Here is an 18,993-nt window from a genome sequence, read left to right on the forward strand (position 1 = left end):
TTTTTTTAAGTTTATTTATTTTGAGAGCGAGAGCAGAGGAGGGACAGAGAGAGAGAGGAAGAGAGTGAATCCCAAGCAGGCTCTGCACCGTCAGCACAGAGCCTGACACGGGCTCAAACCCACGAACCATGAGATCATGACCTGAGCCAAAACCAAGAGTCAGACACTTAAACAACTGAGTCCCCCGGGGCACCGCATACAGCTCAATTATTTTAAGTAAAGTATTTCAAGCAAGACTCTTAACCTGGATTTTCACTCTTAAAGCAGGGGTGGCAAATTTTCTCCAAAGGGCCATACAGTAAATCTTTAAGTTTTGTGGGCCACAGGATCTCTGTTACAATCACTCCACTCTGCCGTCGTGGCTCAAAGGCAGCTGCAGACAGTTGCACAAGTGTGGCTTTACGTATGGACGCAGAACTTTACATATGGATACTGACATTCGAACTTCATATAATGTTCATGTGTCATGAAACATTCTTCTTCAACCATTTAAGAAAAATGTAAAAACCATTCCTAGATCGAGGGCTGCACAAAAAGAGGCAGTGGGCTGGATTCAGCCTGTGGGCCAATTTGCAAAGCCTTGTGCTAGGGAATGGACTTCAGGGCTTCCGTGAACCTCGTACAGTACAGCAAGTTGTGCATGTGGAAACATCTCACTGCAGCAGATTCTTGAAGGGGCGGTGATTTGATTGCTAAGAACCACAGATTTGAAAGTTTCTCTTTGAATAAAGCCTGAATCTGTCCAACGTATGATAACTCTGAGTAATCCACATAGAGAAGAAAGATTCTCAGGACATGAATTGTCCCCTTGGACCATGGCGGGGGGGTCCCCAGCACGGGGCGTTCCCTCTGGTGTATTCAGTGCTCTGCAGGAAGGCTGAAGCGACTCTCTGAAAATGATTGGGAAAAGTCCCCCGGACACAGACTGTGTATCTGAGGCTCTTTCCAGAAGGTTCTTTTAAGGCCAGGTGAAGTCATTTGTATCAGTCTTAACTCCACAGACAGCATTTCTTCATTCCTTTTAGGAAAGGAGGCATTTCTGTGTGGCTCTGAAGGGTGGTACTTCTACCTGCTCGAACCCTTCGGGCCTTCCAAAGTCCACCCACATGCACACCTTTGGCTGTGACAATTTGATTCTAAAATTTGGTGACAAATGCATAATGCATACATTTCAGCCAAGAGTCATTTTGAGCCACGTGGCTAGGGAGAAGTCCTCATTGTATGGTGCACACGGGTGCTTGATGACATTCAGTCTGGAGTTTATAATCAGCCTGGAGGTGCCTCGAAGTGGCCTGTGAATCTTGGCTTCCCAGAGAGGCAGGCATCTCACCAGCGCTTCCTGGCTCAGAGCTGGGGCCTTGCCAGCTCCCGGTTAATTAAATGGACCCTGCTGCATCCCCAGAGGATGGCAAAGTGCAACGGCTTTGTTCAAAAGGTGAGCCTGCCCTCTGAGACCAGCAATGAGAATAAGGGAGAGTCCACTGCCCTCTCAAAATGCTGTAAAGGAGTTCTGAAACCATTACTGAGGCCACAAGGCTTCCATTCTGCCACTAAAGACAGGGTCTGGTGCTGCCATGTGGGGAAGGAAATACCCCTTGTATCAGTTCCCTTTCCTGGGGAACCATTCCCAGCCTAGGCTGGTCCCCCCATACCCCTCGGTTGTCCCGTGCCTCTCTTTCCTGGTACTCCTCATAACTAGCGCTAAATAATGACGCACTGGGCATCTCTCTTGTATTCCTAGCGTCGTCGTACAGAGCCTGGCACACTTGTTTCCGCACATGAAAACCTCACTAAAGCCCACGGATGGAGGTTTTTTCAGGTGCCGGGCTCTGCGCTAATTGTTTCCCCTGCCTGATTCACTCTTGCTCACCCCCACCCCAGGGGTAGCGAGCACCGCCACAGACCGCACTGGAGAGACTGGGAAACAGTTTGTCCAAGGTGCAGCCGGGACTGAATTCAGGTGTCCTAACACCAAGGCCCATGTTCCTGACATGTGCTGTCCTGCCTCCCTCCGAGAGGCATCGATGCGTTCACGTGCGCGATGGGCTGCTGCACGGAGCCCAGCACAGGCACGCTGTTCAGAGCTTTCCACCAATAGCCTTGTTATTTGCATTACAAACGCACACCTGCAATCTTCCCTGTACATGAAGCCACCATCCCCACTACAGCTCATGGGGTCATTTCTTAGACATGAGGAGCGAAGAGGGGCCTAGCCCTTCAGAACTTTTTAGTATGACCAACAGTAAGAAAGACATTTTGTCTACAACCTAGTGCACATCACCTCATCCCATCAGCCCAAGAAATGATTCAGCAAGCCATAGTTTACCTAGATTGCATTCTGTGCTATAGTCTGATATTCTACTTATTCTTTAAAAACTTTTTTTAATGTTCATTTATTTTTGAGAGAGACAGAGTGTGAGAGGGGGAGGGGCAGAAAGAGAGAGGAAGACACAGAATCTGAAGCAGGCTCCAGGCTCCAAGCTGTCGGCACAGAGTCCGATGCAAGGCTCGAACCCACGGACCGTGAGATCATGCCTGAGCCGAAGTCAGACGCTTAACCAACTGAGCCACCCAGGCGTCCCATGATATCCTACTTATTCTATTCTGTTTGATTCTACTTGACCTGACCCTACTCTACCCTATCTTAGTCTTTATTACACTTTTTTCTTCACCTGACTCCTTAAATTGACTTCACACCCTACTGCTGTGGAGAACCTGAAGTAGGGCAAAGGGGCACTCAGTCGGGGTGTCTGGAACTGACAACATGCGGAAAACCTGGGTGGATAGCCAGCCATAAAAAGGCTCAGGAGGAGACAGCGCCCTACATGCTGTGGCCCGCCCGAGGCCTGAGCGCCCGAGCTGGGCTCTGCAGGGAGCTGGCCCCACACAGCGGGACGTGCCGCGGCAGGACCTGTGCCCGGTGATGCATCAGGAGCCCGCGTTCTCCAGCTGAAAGTGGGGAGGCCCACAGCGGCAAACCTGGCCCCATTCCGCTTCTAATTGTACAGCCCTTTTTCATGTAGCATCTACTTTTCAAAGCAGTGTCATGGTTGACGCCTGTTGGGTTGACATCTATCTAATTCCAGGGACTTTTTGGTGCCCAAAGAAACTTTTCAATCTGGTCCTGGGCAAAAGCCCTGTTTCTCCACTCACCAATACCACCCCCCTTATTTATGAAAATGTTCTAGATAGAAATCAGTTCTCTTGGCCCAGAATTTATTGTTGCTCTGCCTGCTGGCTTTGAAACGGGAACTGTAAACACCCGAATGTATGCCTCTCAAGTCAAGATGAGGTCACCCACCTCTCCTACCATTCAACACTTTCAGGTTTCCCAATGCAGGATCTTATCACCCTAAATTCTGAGGCATAAACTGGAACAGATCTTGGGCCATAAAAGGTGACAAGAGAATTTAGAGCTGGAGCTAAGAGAGAAGTATTCTCTGGAAAAACACTGTCGATCTATAGAACTTATTCATTCATTCATAGTATATGTTACAACACCTACTACGTGCCAGGAGTTGCTGAGGACGCTGCTGTGCACAAAACAGATAAAAATCCCTCCCCTGACAAATTAACCAGAGCAGGCTAGTTGTTGGTGTTGGGTGATGGGCACATGGGGATTCTCTCTACTTCTGTACATGTTTGACTTTTTCCATAGTAAAAAATTAAAAATGTAGTTCCTAAATCTCACACACATGGATGCTGAGTGAAAGAAGCCAGACACAAAATCACAAAACAGCACACACTACACAGCTCCATATATATGTGTGTGTGTATACACACACACACACACACACACACGAAACTCTAGAAGACACATCTACTCTCCAGTGACAGAAAGCAGATCAGGGACTGCCTTGGGGCACAGGGCACCTGGGAACAGTTTGGGGTAGAGATCTTCTTTCACTGTGCTGGTGTAACATGGGTGCATCCATTTGTTAAAATGCATCAAAATGCACATTTTAAATGGGTTAAATTTTATTCTATGTAAATTTTATTATAATAAAATTGATTTCCAAAAACCTCCAATCCCTGCCCTCATAGGCTGTAAGACATTTTAGGGATTATGTAAGTCCCTCATTTTATAGGAAGGGAGCAGAGAAATTCAGTGATTTGCTCCGAGTCTCAAAGATATAAAAAACAGACGGACCAGCACCCAGCCCTGTCCAGTGTTTTCCTCTTAGCTCGTTGCCTCTGATACAAAGTGGGGGCTAAATTCTGGAATCTCATGTTTTGGGGTGACTATATTCTGAAACTTTTGGTGGATCACCCACATCCCAGGTGCCTGGGTACCTGTAGCCTGAATCTGCCATGCCTCCCCCAAGAAGACCACCTGTGGTTTCCAAATACTGGCTAAGATGCGGGAGGGGTGGGGAGGAAGTCTGGCTGAAGCCCCAAGTCAAGGTCTGCTTTATTTCCTGAGTCATCGCAGTTGGTAAGCCCCACTGTGGGCTTATCTTCCCATCTCCCTACTCAAGGCAAGTATCATATCTCACTGTCCCTGCCATTCTTGACCTTCTTCCACACCTAGTGGGGCTCACACACCTGACATTCAAGCTCTGTGCACCGATAAAACCCCTTTGGGGATGGAGTAGGTCCCAGAAAGAAGAGGCCAGAATAATGTGGGGCTCTGAGTCCCGCAGGCCGGGATCACCTCGCTCTGAGAGTGAGGCTGATGTGGAACTGTAATGATGTGCCACAGACCTAATGTGTGTTTGTCAAATCCCAGAATTCCAGAAGAATGTCTGAGTGTCGAGTTTAAGCTAAATCCAAATCTGTTACCATCCACTATCCTGGCACAGACAGTGGGGAGTAAACAGGGCACTAACGCCCCTGCCCCCCAATGCAAGCTGGGTTTCCAGAGCTTCTTTCCTCCCTGATAGCCAGCTGTGCCCCCTTGGAGGCTGGCGTGGGTGGGGAACACCCCCAACCCCTTGGTGCACAGTCTCCCTTGGTGTCTGCACCCCTCAGAGAGCAAATGCTGCTGGAGGCCTGGAGGCCTGAGCCCCCCACCTGGGGAAGGTTTGAGCTTCTATCTGCTTCTACTTCGATGCACATTATCCAGCCTGGGACCACTGCCCGTCTTTTCCTGGCTGCCAGACCACCACCCCGGGCGGGACCTTCTATGAGACTGCAAGTGGCCAGTGGCTCCTGTGGCCCACAGAGGCCCTGCCAGCTGGCCTGTCCAGGGAGGCTTTCCTCTTCACATCACCTTTCCTCCCTGCCCCCTAACCTTAAGAGGCAAACCCCAAGACCCCTGCCCTGAGTCAAGTCCTGCATTTTGTACTGTGCCTGGTATTCCCCAAGCACTTTATGTTTGAGGCTCCTCCGGCCACTGGAACCCCTCAGGATGGTAGCATTCAGGTGATTCTTCTTCTTTTTTTTAAAATTTTGTTTAATGTTTATTTTTGAGAGACAGAAAGACACAGAGCATGATTGGGGGGTGGGGTGCAGAGAGAGAGGGAGACACAGAACCCGAAGCAGGCTCCAGGCTCCAAGCTGCCAGCACAGAGCCTGATGTGGGGCTTGAACTCACGAACTGTGAGATCATGACCTGAGCTGAAGTCTGACACTTAACCAACTGAGCCACCCAGGAGCCTCTATAGGTGATTCTTCTTACGTCAACTAGCCTTCTCCCCTACAGCTTCACAGAGGGTAGAAAGTATGTGCTCACTAAATTCCCGCTGAAAAGACCTGACGTGAATCCTGCCTTGCCCTCCCCTGCTGCCATGCCTCTTCCCGGTAGCTCTCTGTCCCCAATCTTTTTTGGCTTTCTCTGCCCAGATCCAGCTCCTCCGGAGAACCTTCCTTCCTTCAGTCACACACAGCCCAGTAGGTCCCACGCTCCCCGGCAGGCTGTGTGTGTTACCTCAGGTGCTAGTGGGGTGGGGAGGAGATTAAATTCAATATACACTAGTTCGATGAACCCATGAAGGCAAATCTCAACTGAACAGCTATGAAGTTATAAATGAAAACTTCGGAGCTTACAGAAATGCCCAGCCCAGGGCTCAAATTCCTCCCCTAGGGTAGTGGGTGGGAGCACCAAAGTGATGTGCAGGTCGGGCTATAGGAACGCTCCTGCAAGCAGAATTCCCAGACAGAGAAATCCCTTGTGCAGAGTCAAACATGCCCCACTGAGGCTGTTTAGCTTAGAAACACTTGGGAACCCTCCGTGCTCCTACGGCCACGGTCATGGGGTCTCATCAGACTGCCAGCACTTTAGGGCTGGGCTGCACGGCTGTGCTTGGCAAACAAGACCACTGAGGACAGGGGCAGGGGAAGTAAAGGTGGTGGCAAGCTCACACCGTAAAAGGGGGACAGACCCTGCGGGGAAACTTGGGGTTCCTCAAGGGGCATTAGGGCCGGGGTGAGTCTCTGTCTTGCCGTATCTCCTGTCTCCCTGTGCTCTCCCATCCCAGACCAGGGGCAGGGCCGGAATGAAACTCCAGAAGGCTCTCTGCGGGGACTGGATGGTGCTCTTTGCTAGTCCTCTGCCTTGCAATGGCAGCTTCCCCGACCACATGGTGTCATCCCTCATGTGAACCCCTGGCCTCTCCGGGAACTGCGCCCTCTCTAGCCCCCTTGTCTTAGACCCCCGGGGTCTCCAGTACTGTCAGCTTTAGCTCTGTCCTAGCACCCGCTGTATCCCAAGGAATGTGCTAATCACTTCACTTGATTTGCTTTTCACTCCTCACAGACATTCGACGTGGTACATACTACTATCCCTGTTCTACGGATCGGCTCACAGGGGCTCGGAGAGGTGAGACAACTCTCCCAAGATCCTGCAGTGCTAGTTGGAACCTGGCCGCCTCTGATTCCACAGCCTAGCCTCCATACACCGCACTGCCTCCTTAGCTCTTGATTCCTGACGCGAGCGGGAGAAGGAGGGGCGCTTTGACAGGCTGGGTGGGGATGGTGGCTGGAGAGAAGAACTAAAATTCATTGGGAATCTACAGGTTTATCTAATCCTGTTCATAATTTTATGAGTGGATATTTTTATCCCTATTTTACAGATAAGGAGCTCAGGCCCAAGGAGGCCAGGGGTCTGCAGATGAAGTGAACTCCCGGGCTTACACGGCTAACCCACGACAGCAATTTTCTTCCAACCCAAGTCTCTCTGCGGTCAAAGCCGGTACCGGTCCACTGTGCCATGTCACTACCTGGGCCAACTGCCAGAAACAGCTTCCTGGACATTTCCCATGATGCCCTCTAGGCCCTGACTGGTGTCCTGCCTCTTTGCAGGACCTTGCAGCCTCTTGGAGATGAAGGGCTCCCACTCTGGCCTGGACACAGTCCGGGGGGATGTCCTCACTGATGTCTCTAGGCACTGGCCGGGTCCCGTCCCTGCTCTGCTAGGTGGAGGAGGAGGACAGCCTTTGCTGGTCACCTGGGACTCTGTCTTCATGGGGCCCACTAACAGGTGGTCTCCTGGGTGGGCTGACGAGCTTCAGGGGAAAGGGTTGCCTTTGCCTGCTCAGCAGGGCTTCTCCTCAGGCTGCTAAGTTGGTGAGGTTGTGAGGGTCTCAAACCCACTTCCCGGTTTTCTCTCAGCACAGCCCGGTCATGCAGGAGCATGCAGGAAAGGCCTCCCTCGAGGGTCCCGCCATGCAGTGTGGACGACTGGATGGAAACAGATCATGGGGTTGGAAGGGCCTCCATGTCACCGGGCCTGAGAGGGCTCACCTACCTGGACAGACTCCCCATTCAGGAGGCCTTACCTTAAAGAGGGACATTCACACTGAAGCAAACTTGAAAAGAGAGAACACGTACACAAAGAGAAGTTTACTTGGCCGGCATTTCCCTCATTGCCCTTGGCTTTCACTGAGGATAGCTAGGTTTCTGGGGAGGCAGATCTCTCCCCCCTTCACTGGCTTCCCCCAATTCCAGCGCTGGAGCCCTGGGAGCCATAATCTCGGAGCCTAATGCTTTTTGGGTGCAAGAGGAGTGCCCAGGAAAGAAGCCTGGAGCGAGAAAATACCTCCAACATCCGCATGGTCACATGATGCCGTTCAAACACACCGAACCCATCACTCTGCCCTCTGCGGTCCCCAAAGAAGGTGAGCTCACCAGTAACACAAAAGCAAAATGTGCTACATTTATTGGCTACTGGATGATGCCATCACCTTGGAACTAAATCCCCAGTGGGACAGACGAATGAACTCTATGCCGGGAGATTTTTTTCCAGCATCAAAGGCCTTGGCTCCAGCCTTACTGGCTTCTCTAGCCTCCCAACCGCTTCTGGGGTGCCTGCCACCCACCCTGTGTGCCCTTGCCGTGAGGCCAGCCACCTCCAGAAATCGATTTGAATACAAGGGTGGCACAGAGTCTTTGGTTTGGTGTTGACGGCACATCACTTGTGCAAAATCAGTTGCAAACGTGGGTGGCCAGAGGGTAGACAGGAGGAATGTAAAAGGGAAAGTGAGGGCGGGAGAATACAAGAGAGTTGGCAGGACGAACGAGACGAAATCCCCACATTGAAGCAGAGGCCACTGAAAAATGTCCCGAGGTGGGGTTTAGTGCAAATGGGCCTAAACCTGAAGGCAGGCAATCCAGTCGGACTAATGACAGCTGGTGAGTCAGGGCAGGGGTTAGACAGGGAGGCTCAGGCGCGAGGGAGCAGAAATCTAAGCTTAGCAAACCTCTCGAGAAGGTAAAGGCCTGGAGGGGACAGCAGCCACCTGAGGTCTGTGAGGGAACTGGACCAGAGGCCAGCAGCCAGCTAGGGATCTGGACAATCTCGGTGAGATCTTTGGAAGGACGAGGATTCCTACGGAGGGGATGGAAACCAGGCCTGGGAACCTGCCATATCCTCAGCCCCTACGGGGGCGACTGAGCCAACCTAGTCTTCAGCAGAGCCAGCCTGGGCAGTGTACAGGTTTGCTCTCCCACCACAGGCTGTGCCGTGGAGGAGCTTCATCCCTGCCGCGCGAGCGGGAAGAGTCCGGAGATGCAGAAAACATACCACGGAGTCCTGGCTCTTCTTAAGCCCTGGTGCCTGGATGACGTGACCTCACCTGGCCTCACTCCAGCACCTCCCACCAGACAGAACCAACTCCCTCCTGAATCAAGACAGGCAGGACACCCCCAAGGCCCTTAGACTCGGTATGGCCGGCTCATCCAGTGGGGTGGTCGCTATCCGGCTGTTTTCTGGGGGTGGCGGCATTTTGCTGTGATGTCAACAGGACGTGGGTAGGAGCTAGTGGAGCTAGCCCAAGACAAAGGAGCCCCAGGGTTCCCTCTGTGCTGAATGCCCGGGGCGGGGGGTTGGCATGAGGAGATTAGAGGGTTTCTGTGTATCTCGTTTCACTGCCTTCTAAAACACACACCCCGTGTCTTCTTGAGGCCATCGCCAAATTGCAAGGCTCGCACACTTGTCCTCTCCCTTCTCAAGGAGGCTGTCTGTCTCTAAGATCCAAGAAGCTCACACTGCCCTGTCCACTTCTTCCCAATGTCAGGCTCCAAAGCAACTTTCCTTCCTCCCACTGTCACACCCTTTCCTTCTCAGCTCTCCTCAAAGGGCATCGATGTGCCCTAAGGTTATGTGACACCCTCAGCCGGCGGACAGCCTATCTTATGATGGAACCCCTCCCCTGTAAACAGAAGGTGACTTCTGTGGGATGCACTTCAGCCCCCAGTGTCTCTCCCGTGACCACTCATGGGTGGCTATCTATTTTGCCTGTTGGTAACTGGCCCTACTTACAGAGCATAGCCACCCCCACTGCTGGTATCTGAGCCAGGAGGGCCTGGCTACCCGTGGTTCCCCCAGGGTTAATCCTGAGTTAGTAAGAGGTGGGTGTTGGCTTCTTAAAACCTTGTGTGAGTTACATGTGGGTCTTGCAAGGCTTTCAGACACGGGAACTAGAGTATGTTTGTCACTGTGGTGGGCTTGAATTCAACTTAAAATTCATTTCTGCTGTGAACAAGCCCACAGAGGACTCAGGGTGGTACCATCAACATTTTTCAGAAAAGAGCTTTCAACTTAGGAGCAGTCTCAGGCAGACCTTTCCAACCTGCTAAGGAGATGTAGACTATTCTTTTCTTCCCCATTTTGATATTTCTCCAGAGACAAATCTCTAGGATATAAATGAGATCAGATACTTAAAAGAACTTGAATACATCTTCAAAGACCTGTAGCTGAGAACTCTGTATGGAACATTATTCGGCTCAAAATGTGACCAGAGACACCTGTTGCACAATGGAAGTTTCCTTTCTTATCCTTCCTTCGGATGGCCTCTCTCTTCCAAACGGAATTCAAACCAGCCAGATAAACATTCTCCCTGCCTCCTCCCCCCCAACCCCCAACAGTGTTAAGGATAACTCTGGAGTTCTGTGGGGGTGAGTAGGGACTTGCACAGAAGGTGACGTGTGAGGTAAGGATGAACTCAGTCTTTGGGAATGCTGACTCAGACAGTTGGACATTGTTGGGAGCTCCTGAACAGCCCCTGCCCTCACTCTTTGCCATCCTTTCAGGGGATGGTCTGGCCCCAGGAAGCCTACTTGAGCCCTTCGGCAAAGGAAGCGAGCAGAGTCCTGCCCTCCTGTCCCACACTGGAGGCTCGGGAGAGACCCAAGGGAGGGAAGCACGGGTCCCTTGTGCTCCGGGTGGAGTCCCACCTGACCTCCAGGTCAGCCTGACCCCCTCACCCAGAGATGTACTTCTGCTGCTGGTTCCCAGGGACCCTCTCCCACCCTGGCCCACAGGAGCACCTGCACGCCGGGCCGGCCACCCCTGCCTGTCCAGGCTGGGTGAGGCCTGTCTACCAGTGGACTGGGTCATGGGTTGGCCTCCCGTGTCACCCTTTTCTTCTTCTTCCTCTGTGTCTGGCTCCTTCTCCCTCCTGCAGGCCCACAGAAACCTCACGCTTGTTCTTTACGCCCTTCCCTCACTCGGGGGAAGCCAGGCACAGCTCAAAGGGTCGCTTCTCTTGGGTCTGCCCTTTCATTTGGCTCAGAGGTGAGACAGAGGGTCTCAGCCTCGGGAGGAATCCCTGCTATTGCTCGGCCTTAGGGACAGGCTTCTGGAGACAGGAGCTTCACAGGGCCCCTGAAATCTCAGAGCACTTTCCTCTGCTGGGTTTGAGCCATGTTCTGCCTTCTCTTTATCCCAGAGAGAGACTTCTCCATGAATCCATACTTTAAAACTTCTTTGGGACTTTTATCATAAAGATTCTCCCTAATTCCTTGCTTCCCTGTGGCTTCTCAGCAAAGACTTGGGTGCCTGCCTCCGCCCTACCCCAGGCCCGCTCTTCCCTTTGCACCCCCTGCTGACGGTCCCCTCAGCTTGCCCTGTCGTCTGGCCCCACACCCACAGGAAGAGCTGCCCCTCCAGTCCTGTCTGGCTCTCTATAAGCCTAGCTTTGAGTCGAGTAAGTCATTTTGCAGACCTGTGCTGACTGATTGGTCCCTGCTCTTGCCCTGGGATCCCTCTTCTCAGGTGGATTCTCTACCTCGCTCTACTTCCCACTTTGCTTTGGGTAGATTACCTTAGACTAAACCTGCAATAACATTTTATCCTCGGATCTGAGTCTTTAGTTTTCCCCTCCTTCTCCACCTGGTCTCTGGTTTCCTACTTCCCCTTGCTTTTTCCAGGACACGGTTGATCTTGTCCTTGTAAACCATTCACAGAGACCCTCTGGGTAGGGGGGTAGCCTTTGAGCACGATGGCATGTGCAGGGAGCCCTGCCCAGAGCCAAGGGGGAAATGGGCAGGAGCGAAGGTGATGCTAACAAAGAAAGAAGGTGAGCCTGAATCTAGCCTGTTCCGAGCTGTGTGCCAGCCAGTGAAAATTGTAAAAACCAAAGGAGGAAGCAAATGAGGAACAGTGACCCAATCAAGCATCCAGGGAGAGTCAACCTTCCGTGCTCTAGACTGGCTGAGCCTGGACCATGCTGAGAGTTGCTTTCTACTTGGGACATTTCACAACACTATCAGTAACTGCTCCCCAGAAAACCTCCTGGAATATAACAGAATTCCTCTGTGATGATTCACAAAGCACAGGAGGGTCTGTCCTATACTTGGAGGTGAGGGAGAGGGGGCTGCATGACACAATGTGGGGTGACTGAGGCTTGACTGGATGGTCTCAGGTCTTTCCTGCCCAGGACCCCGGTCCCAGCATTCCGGGGCTCTTGGCCTGTAATTTCCTAATATTACATACCCCCTTTGCTCCCAGCATACTAGCCAGCTGGATACCCCAATTTTCAGTCTGAATAATTGCCTCATCAGGCCACAAGCCAGCAGACTTGGGATACTCCCCCTACACAGGCCTGTATGCACACTCTCAACTTCAAGGAGAGCCCTGCTGACCAGAAGGCCTCCCTCCAGCAGAAGGTCACTGCTAGGACATGGCCTCTGCTCTCTGATTCCTCTTTCCAACAGCTGAGCTTTGACACCCTTTCCTGCAGCCCCTCCGACAGGCATCACTGGGACAGGGCTGAGAACCTGGAAGGAGGTGTATGCTGGGCTGGAGGGAGGCCAGCAGGGACAGCGGGTCAGAGGGGGGTGGGGAGCCCTACAGAGACAGGCTCTTACAGACTCGGCCCCAGGGTTGGTGCAGCACAGCCCTCCCTAGGTGTTGGGCACTGGGTCTTACCTTCTCACGCTGCACTAAGTCCACATAATGACCATGACTGTGACTCTTATTTACCTAGTACTTTTCTTTAAATTGACTCAGTTATAAAGCAAACCCATTTGTTTATAAAGAAACCTTAAATCTCCACCATACACGGCCAACTCATATCATTTGTAACTTCTGATTGAAATCAATCAATTGATCTCTGTTAAAGTTAAAAGTCTTCTGTGTCCCATACGAATCAGCATCTTGGTTATGGCTCTAGGTTATGTATTTTTGACAGTAAACTCTGAGGGCTAGGAGACTCTTTTGGGGAGCGGCTCAGCCACCTCCTGCCCTTGTCATTTTGGCTGGGCATTTTTGGGTCACGTGCCCCAGACCGCTTTTTCTGCACACCCAGGCCCGACACACAGTGTGGAATGGGCTCTGGGGCCCTACTTACAATTCGAGGCTTGAAGGGCGGCTTGATCTTCTTCTGCTCCAGGAGAACCCAGTCGATCTCCTTGAAGAACGGGTGCTGCTTGATGGCGTCCTCGCCGTTCTGTGCCGCCACACAGCCCAGGCGCTTGTGGGGGTTCTTGGTCATGAACTGCAGGGAGGAGGGCATAACAGAATGAGTGACAAAGGCTTGGCAGGGACAGGCTGTGAGGGAAAGATGAAAGTCAGCCACGGCAACAGCTTCAAGACCATCTCCCAAGCCTGTTTCCTGCACTTTGAGGGACTCTGCCCCTCAGGGTAGTCTTGCACTTTTTTTTTTTTTTTTTATGTTTATTTATTTGAGAGAGAGAGAGAGAGAGAGAGAGCGAGCGAGAGCAAGAGAGAGTGAGAGAGAGCACACGAGCCAGGATGGGGCAGAAAGACAGGGAGACAGAGGATCCAAAATGGGTTCTGTGCTGACAGCAGAGAGCCTGATGCAGGGTTTGAACTCATGAACTGTGGGATCACAACCTCAGCTGAAGTTGGATGCTTAACCGACCAAGCCACCCAGGGGCCCCAGGGTACTCTTTCACTCTTATACAGAATTTACCATATGCCAGCCGTCATTCTAAACATCGTATATAAATTAATTCATTTCATTCAAATGCAAGCCTCTGAGGTCTATTATTATCCCTATTTTATAAGTGAGGCACAGAGAGGTTAATTAACTTGGCCAAGATCAAACAGCCAACAAGGTACAATGCTGGGATTAGGAACTCAGGCTACTACTAACTCCCTGATTCTCCTCAGGTTCTCAAGTCTTCTAGTTGGGGAGACTGAGATAAGATAAACTCACTCATGCTGAGAGGTCCACAGTTCTTGTTGAGGTAAGGAAAGAGGACCAGATATTCATGTCAAGGTAAATTATCAAAGGCACCCCCTCCACTTCTCCTTTTCCTGGACTCTCTCATTTTTATTTTTTAATTTGAATTTGTAACCTCTAGCATAAAATAACCATGTACATCAACTGATTAAAAAACAAGAAAAGGAAAAGTTTACTGCTTGTCTGGTAAACCACATGGATGTGTTTTCCTCCTTAGCCTTATGAGAAGAGCTTCTGGCTTGGAGGCAGCTTCCCCAGATGTTAAAATCTGTACTTTTATCTGTGTCCCTGATAGTTCCCCACACACCCAGGCGAACTTATTCCTGTTAAGTGAGTCAGTCCTGATGGCAAGTAATTTGAGCAGATGTGTACCATATAACTGAAAAAAATCAGTGCAGGTAGGTGGAAATATTTCTGATAGCCACCCAAAATAAAGGCAGGGGTGTGTGTGTGCACGTGAGCTGGAGACAAAGAGTTAGATTTTACAGGGGGGAAGGCTGAGAGCCTGTATTTAAACAAAGGAATTTAAGAGGACAAACCATAATCCAAAGGAATAAATTTATACTGATACAATTTCAGGCTTCATCTTCAGGGAGATTTTCCTGGGCAGGGAGAGCCTCTTGCTGACTCTTGCCTGGTGTCCCTGAAGCCAAAGCACATGGGCACTGAGCTGGGAGAGCCACAGGTAAGAGAATGCCTTAAGGGGTTTTGGGCAGTTTGGAGTTAGAAATGGTACCAATGCACACCTTGCCCTCCTAATCTAGAAGTCAGCAGAGGCCACCCCTGGTTAAACACTCCTGATTCGTAACACCCATAGGATAAAGTCCATACCCCTCAGTTTGGCACACGGAAACTTCTCAGTCTGAACCAAGATTACCCGGTTAGGCTTTTGTATCCTTTATTGCACCTATAATGCCCATATCCAGTCCCTATGTATCCTCTAAGAACCAGGCAAAATACTGCCTCCTCTGTTAAAGCCTCTCCAGATTCTCTCCCCTGTAGGGACCTGGGACCTCATGTTTCTCTTTTATTTAAATTATAATTTATGGGGCACCTGGGTGGCTCAGTCAGTTAAGCGTCCGACTTCAGCTCAAGTCATGATCTCACAGTTTGTGGGTTTGAGCCCCGCATCAGGCTCTGTGCTGACAGCTCAGAGCCTGGAGCCTGCTTCAGATTCTGTGTCTCCTTCTTTCTCTGTTCCTCCTCTGCTCATGCTCTGTCTCTCTCTCTCTCCTTCAAAAATAAATTAAAACATTAAAAAATTTTTAATTATAATTTATCTAGGGGCACCCGGGTGTCTCAACCAGTTGAGTGACCAACTCTTGATTTCAGCTCAGGCCATGATCTCAGGGTCCTGGGATCAAGCCATATGTTGGGCTCCACACTGAGCGTGGAGCTCAGCCTCTTTCCCTGTGTCTCTGCGCCTTCCCCGCTCATGTTCTCTCTCTCTTAAAATAAAAAATTAAAAAAATTATAATTTATCTAAACATCCCTTACCCTTGGTGAGCTCTAGGATATAGGAATCATTCCCATCTTCCCAGCATTTGGTTCAGTGCCTAGCTTCTATTGTGCACTCAGTACATTTAAATGACTAAATAGGGGGCTGAACGCTGGGCCTTAGAGCACAGTGGTAAGGAAGGAAGGCAGCAGGATCAGCACTTACTATTGCACAGGTTGTGCACTGCATAACTCTATGATGCAAACAGCCTTCTCGAGAGCTCTGCACCACTTTGATGTAGGCAGCAGGTCTCAGAGACAGAGCTCAGTGGCCAGTCCCAAACCTGGCCTGGGATTAGAATGTGAGGAAGTAAAGTGTTCCAAGGCCAAGGGAGTAAAGATTCTTCCTTACTTCCTTAGCTCTTCCTGTCCTTCCACTTCTGGGAGACAAAGTATAAGGGCTACTGACAAACATATAGATTTTAACATCTCAAGAAGATGCTCCCGAGCCAGAAGCTCTTACAGGGAAATGCCTTCTCTCAGAGACTTTGCCCTCACGGATCAGTGGACACAGGCACAACTTCTAGCTTCTGAATCTCTGTAGGTCAAAGTTTCTCAACCTCTGTGCTAATGACACTTTGGGTGGGGTACATCTTTGTTGTAGGGACTGTCCTGTGCACGGTAGGATGTTTAGCCATGTCCCTGGGCTCCACCTACTAGATGCCAGCAGCAGCAATGCTCCCTCCCCACCCCAAGCTGTGATGGCAAAAACATCTCCAGACGTTGCCAAACGAATCACACCTAGCTGAGAAACACTGCTCCAGGTTGGCCAAAATGAAAGAGCCTAGTGGGGGTGCTGGCAGGGGGCTCACTGGAAGGTTTGCCGGGCTGGTGTTCAGGGCGCCGGGCGAGTGATCAGCTCTGCTGGGCTGGTACTCTGGGTGTTTTGGGTGCTGCCTGCAGGTTTCTCCTTAGCCGGCATCTGACACAGTGCCTGGTACGTAATAGATGCTCACTGGCACACACTAGGTGAGTGAATACACATATTCTATCTGCTTCCTTCACCGCTTTCATCCCAGTGGTGACTATGTGTGGATCTATTTTTTATTTACTGCCCACGTTTGCCTGCTGGATTGTAGTCAACCAATCCAGCAGGACCCTGGCTGTTATAGCCACCAATGCTTACTTAGCATGAGGCATGATGCCCAGCACATTGGAAACACTCAATAAATAATAGGTCATTATGGGTCATTATGGCTCAGTCGGTTGAGTGTCTGACTTCGGCTCAGGTCATGATCTCACAGTCGGGAGTTCGAGCCCTGCGTGGGGCTCTGCGCCGACAGCCTTCAGATCCTCTGTCTCCCTCTCTCTGCCCCTCCCTCACTTGTGCTCTCTTAAAAAAAAAATAGGTCATTAAATTATTGATTAGGAGGGAGAGAAGGTGGGGGGGGGAGGGAAATTGATGAGTTGAGGGAAAGAAGAAAGGAGGAAGAAAAAAAGAACTGCGGAAGAGAATAGCATGCTCTGATGTGGCATTTTCCAGAATATGGTATGTGTGCTCCCAGACACCTACAAAGTGATTTTAGGTCTTTTTTACCAATTTCATATGATGATTTATGTTAATTAGTTATGGCAATGATACTGATTTTCCATTTATGACAGTGATATAGAACTTCTTTGTAAAAAACATGCCATTAGGTAAATATTGGTAGTGCATTGAAAGAACAAGTAAATCACAGTTGAGAGGGTACCTGATATGGGAAATCTGGTGAATGTGATGTGCCAAATACTGAACTTTGGAGCATTCTGGTGGGTGAAAGAAGTCAGGACTGGAAGTCAAGGTTCTGGGGCTGTCACCTCGGTCATGCCTCAACCCTGAGGGTCAACTGCTCTGTTCACCTTCCCTGCACCCCAGCTTTTACAGCTTTCCAAGGAGGTCAGGGAGCTTCACGTACTTGCCCTAGCACAAGTGGCTTACATGGCGGAAAGAGCTGTGCTGAGGCAGTACTGAGCGTTTCACGTGTGAGGGATTATTTGCAGGGCTGGGGATAGTCTCTCTGTCATGTCTGAATCCAGCGCATGGATTCCACGCCCTAAGTGGACACTTCTTTTCTGATCAGGTCTTCTGCCACAGAGATGCCGTCATGCATGCAGATACACTGTGCTCGCCTCCCTCTTGTCCATCACAGGCTCCAGAGGAAGATGGGTGCGGGTGGTAGGGGAGGACACAGGGTCCAGTTCCTGGTGTGTAAGGGGGCAGAAGTGATCCTGGCACGGTTTGGGTTGGTTCTGCTCCCTCTGAAATGCAGAGCTCCCTCTCAGGAAACACAAACGCGTCCCTGGCCCACAGAAAGCAACTCGAGCCTCAGCTCCCCACTGTGACTGCCTACCATTCGGCTGCAGCAGAGGTGGGCCAGAGACGGGCGGAGAGGGATAGCGAAAGGTCTCATGGGATGGGAAAGGAGTGACAGGGACAGAGGGAGAAGACAGAGGCCAGGGGAGCAGGCACGAGGGGGAGGGGGAGGGCGAGGACTCACGGCTTTCAGGATGCTGACGGCCTCCTTGCTGAGCCAGACGGGGTAGAGCACGTCGTCATGGAGGATGGACTCAAACAGGTCATCCTCATTGTCGGCCTCGAACGGGGGCTGCCCAGCCATCATTTCATACATCAGCACCCCCAGGGCCCACCAGTCCACTGAGGGGCCGTACTCCAACTCCTGCAGGATCTGTTCGAGGAAACGGGCAAGGTCAGGGCTCGCCAACGATCCCCACCCACGGCCGCCCTTGTCTCAAGTGCTGTGCGAACTGCCTCGTTATTTCCAGCTTGCTTCTCTGCACAGCAGGGCCCAGGCTGGTATGATTTAGGCTCGAAATCAGCCAATTCAGTGAAAACTGAGTTTAGAACGTGCGATGCTGGGGGCTAACTATCAACTTTCCTCCAAAGTCAACACTGACAGCCTGTCCTCCCGTGGGAATAGATCCTGTTCTTTGAGCAGATGAAGTTCCTGACTTGCGCTTAGGACCATATAAAAATGCATGAGTGTTTTTGACACTAAATTCAGGGTCAGAGGAGCAAGATGCAGACTGAGAGAGACATAAGCAAGCTGTGAACGACTGAGAGCAAACAAGGATCGTCTCACACCGAGCACAGAGTGTGGCGCACACAGTGAGAAGGTGAACAGAATGTCAGTCTTCTTTAAACTGTGACAATGTCAAGTTCACCTGAGTCCTGTGCTTTTGGAAAAGAAACTGTAGTCAATAAGTCTCCCCATCCTTTTGTGTTCTAACCACAAAGGGTGACTATGTTTTTGGATGTTCCAGGAAGGAAAAAACCCATCTCCAGCGTTCCTCACGACTCCCATAAAACCCACTGATGAATCTCTTGTTTGCCTGCCTCTGCAAAGCCCAGGCCCCTTCACTTTCTGTGAGACATTCTCCTTATTGCAATAGCCCCAATCAAATCCTCTCCTTGATCATCCAGTGTGCTTTATCTTTGTCAACAGTCACTTCTCTCACCTAGGCTCTCAGTCTCTCTTTTTTTCCTCTGACTGCAGGCACAGTTGAATGCATTTATGTTAAACGCATGTATGACACGTGGCTGAGGAATATTCTGTGCCGTCACCTTCCTGCATGGCGTGTGGGGACTGCAGTTTTAAAAAATGAATCACAATTTCAGTATCTGGGAGAA

General features: G+C 50.7%; 1 protein-coding gene across 4 annotated transcripts in view; it reads right to left on the reverse strand.

Moving 5' to 3' along the window:
- PRKCE (protein kinase C epsilon) overlaps positions 1–18,993 on the reverse strand; it is a 497,042-nt gene that overhangs the window by 14,040 nt on the left and 464,009 nt on the right. For 3 of the 4 annotated variants that reach the window (XM_060606918.3, XM_060606953.3, XM_060606963.3), the window contains exons 13-14: positions 17,843–18,031; positions 13,011–13,157 (exon numbers count right to left, since the gene is read on the reverse strand). In XM_060606918.3, the coding sequence (XP_060462901.1) occupies positions 13,011–13,157; positions 17,843–18,031 (336 nt within the window). Of the gene's footprint in view, positions 1–7,718; positions 7,749–13,010; positions 13,158–17,842; positions 18,032–18,993 lie in introns of those variants that run through there. The other variant, XM_060606924.3, reaches the window with a different exon arrangement.

This window comes from Panthera onca, chromosome A3 (genome assembly GCF_046562875.1).
Source record: "Panthera onca isolate mPanOnc1 chromosome A3, mPanOnc1 haplotype 2, whole genome shotgun sequence".
Taxonomy (NCBI): domain Eukaryota; kingdom Metazoa; phylum Chordata; class Mammalia; order Carnivora; family Felidae; genus Panthera; species Panthera onca.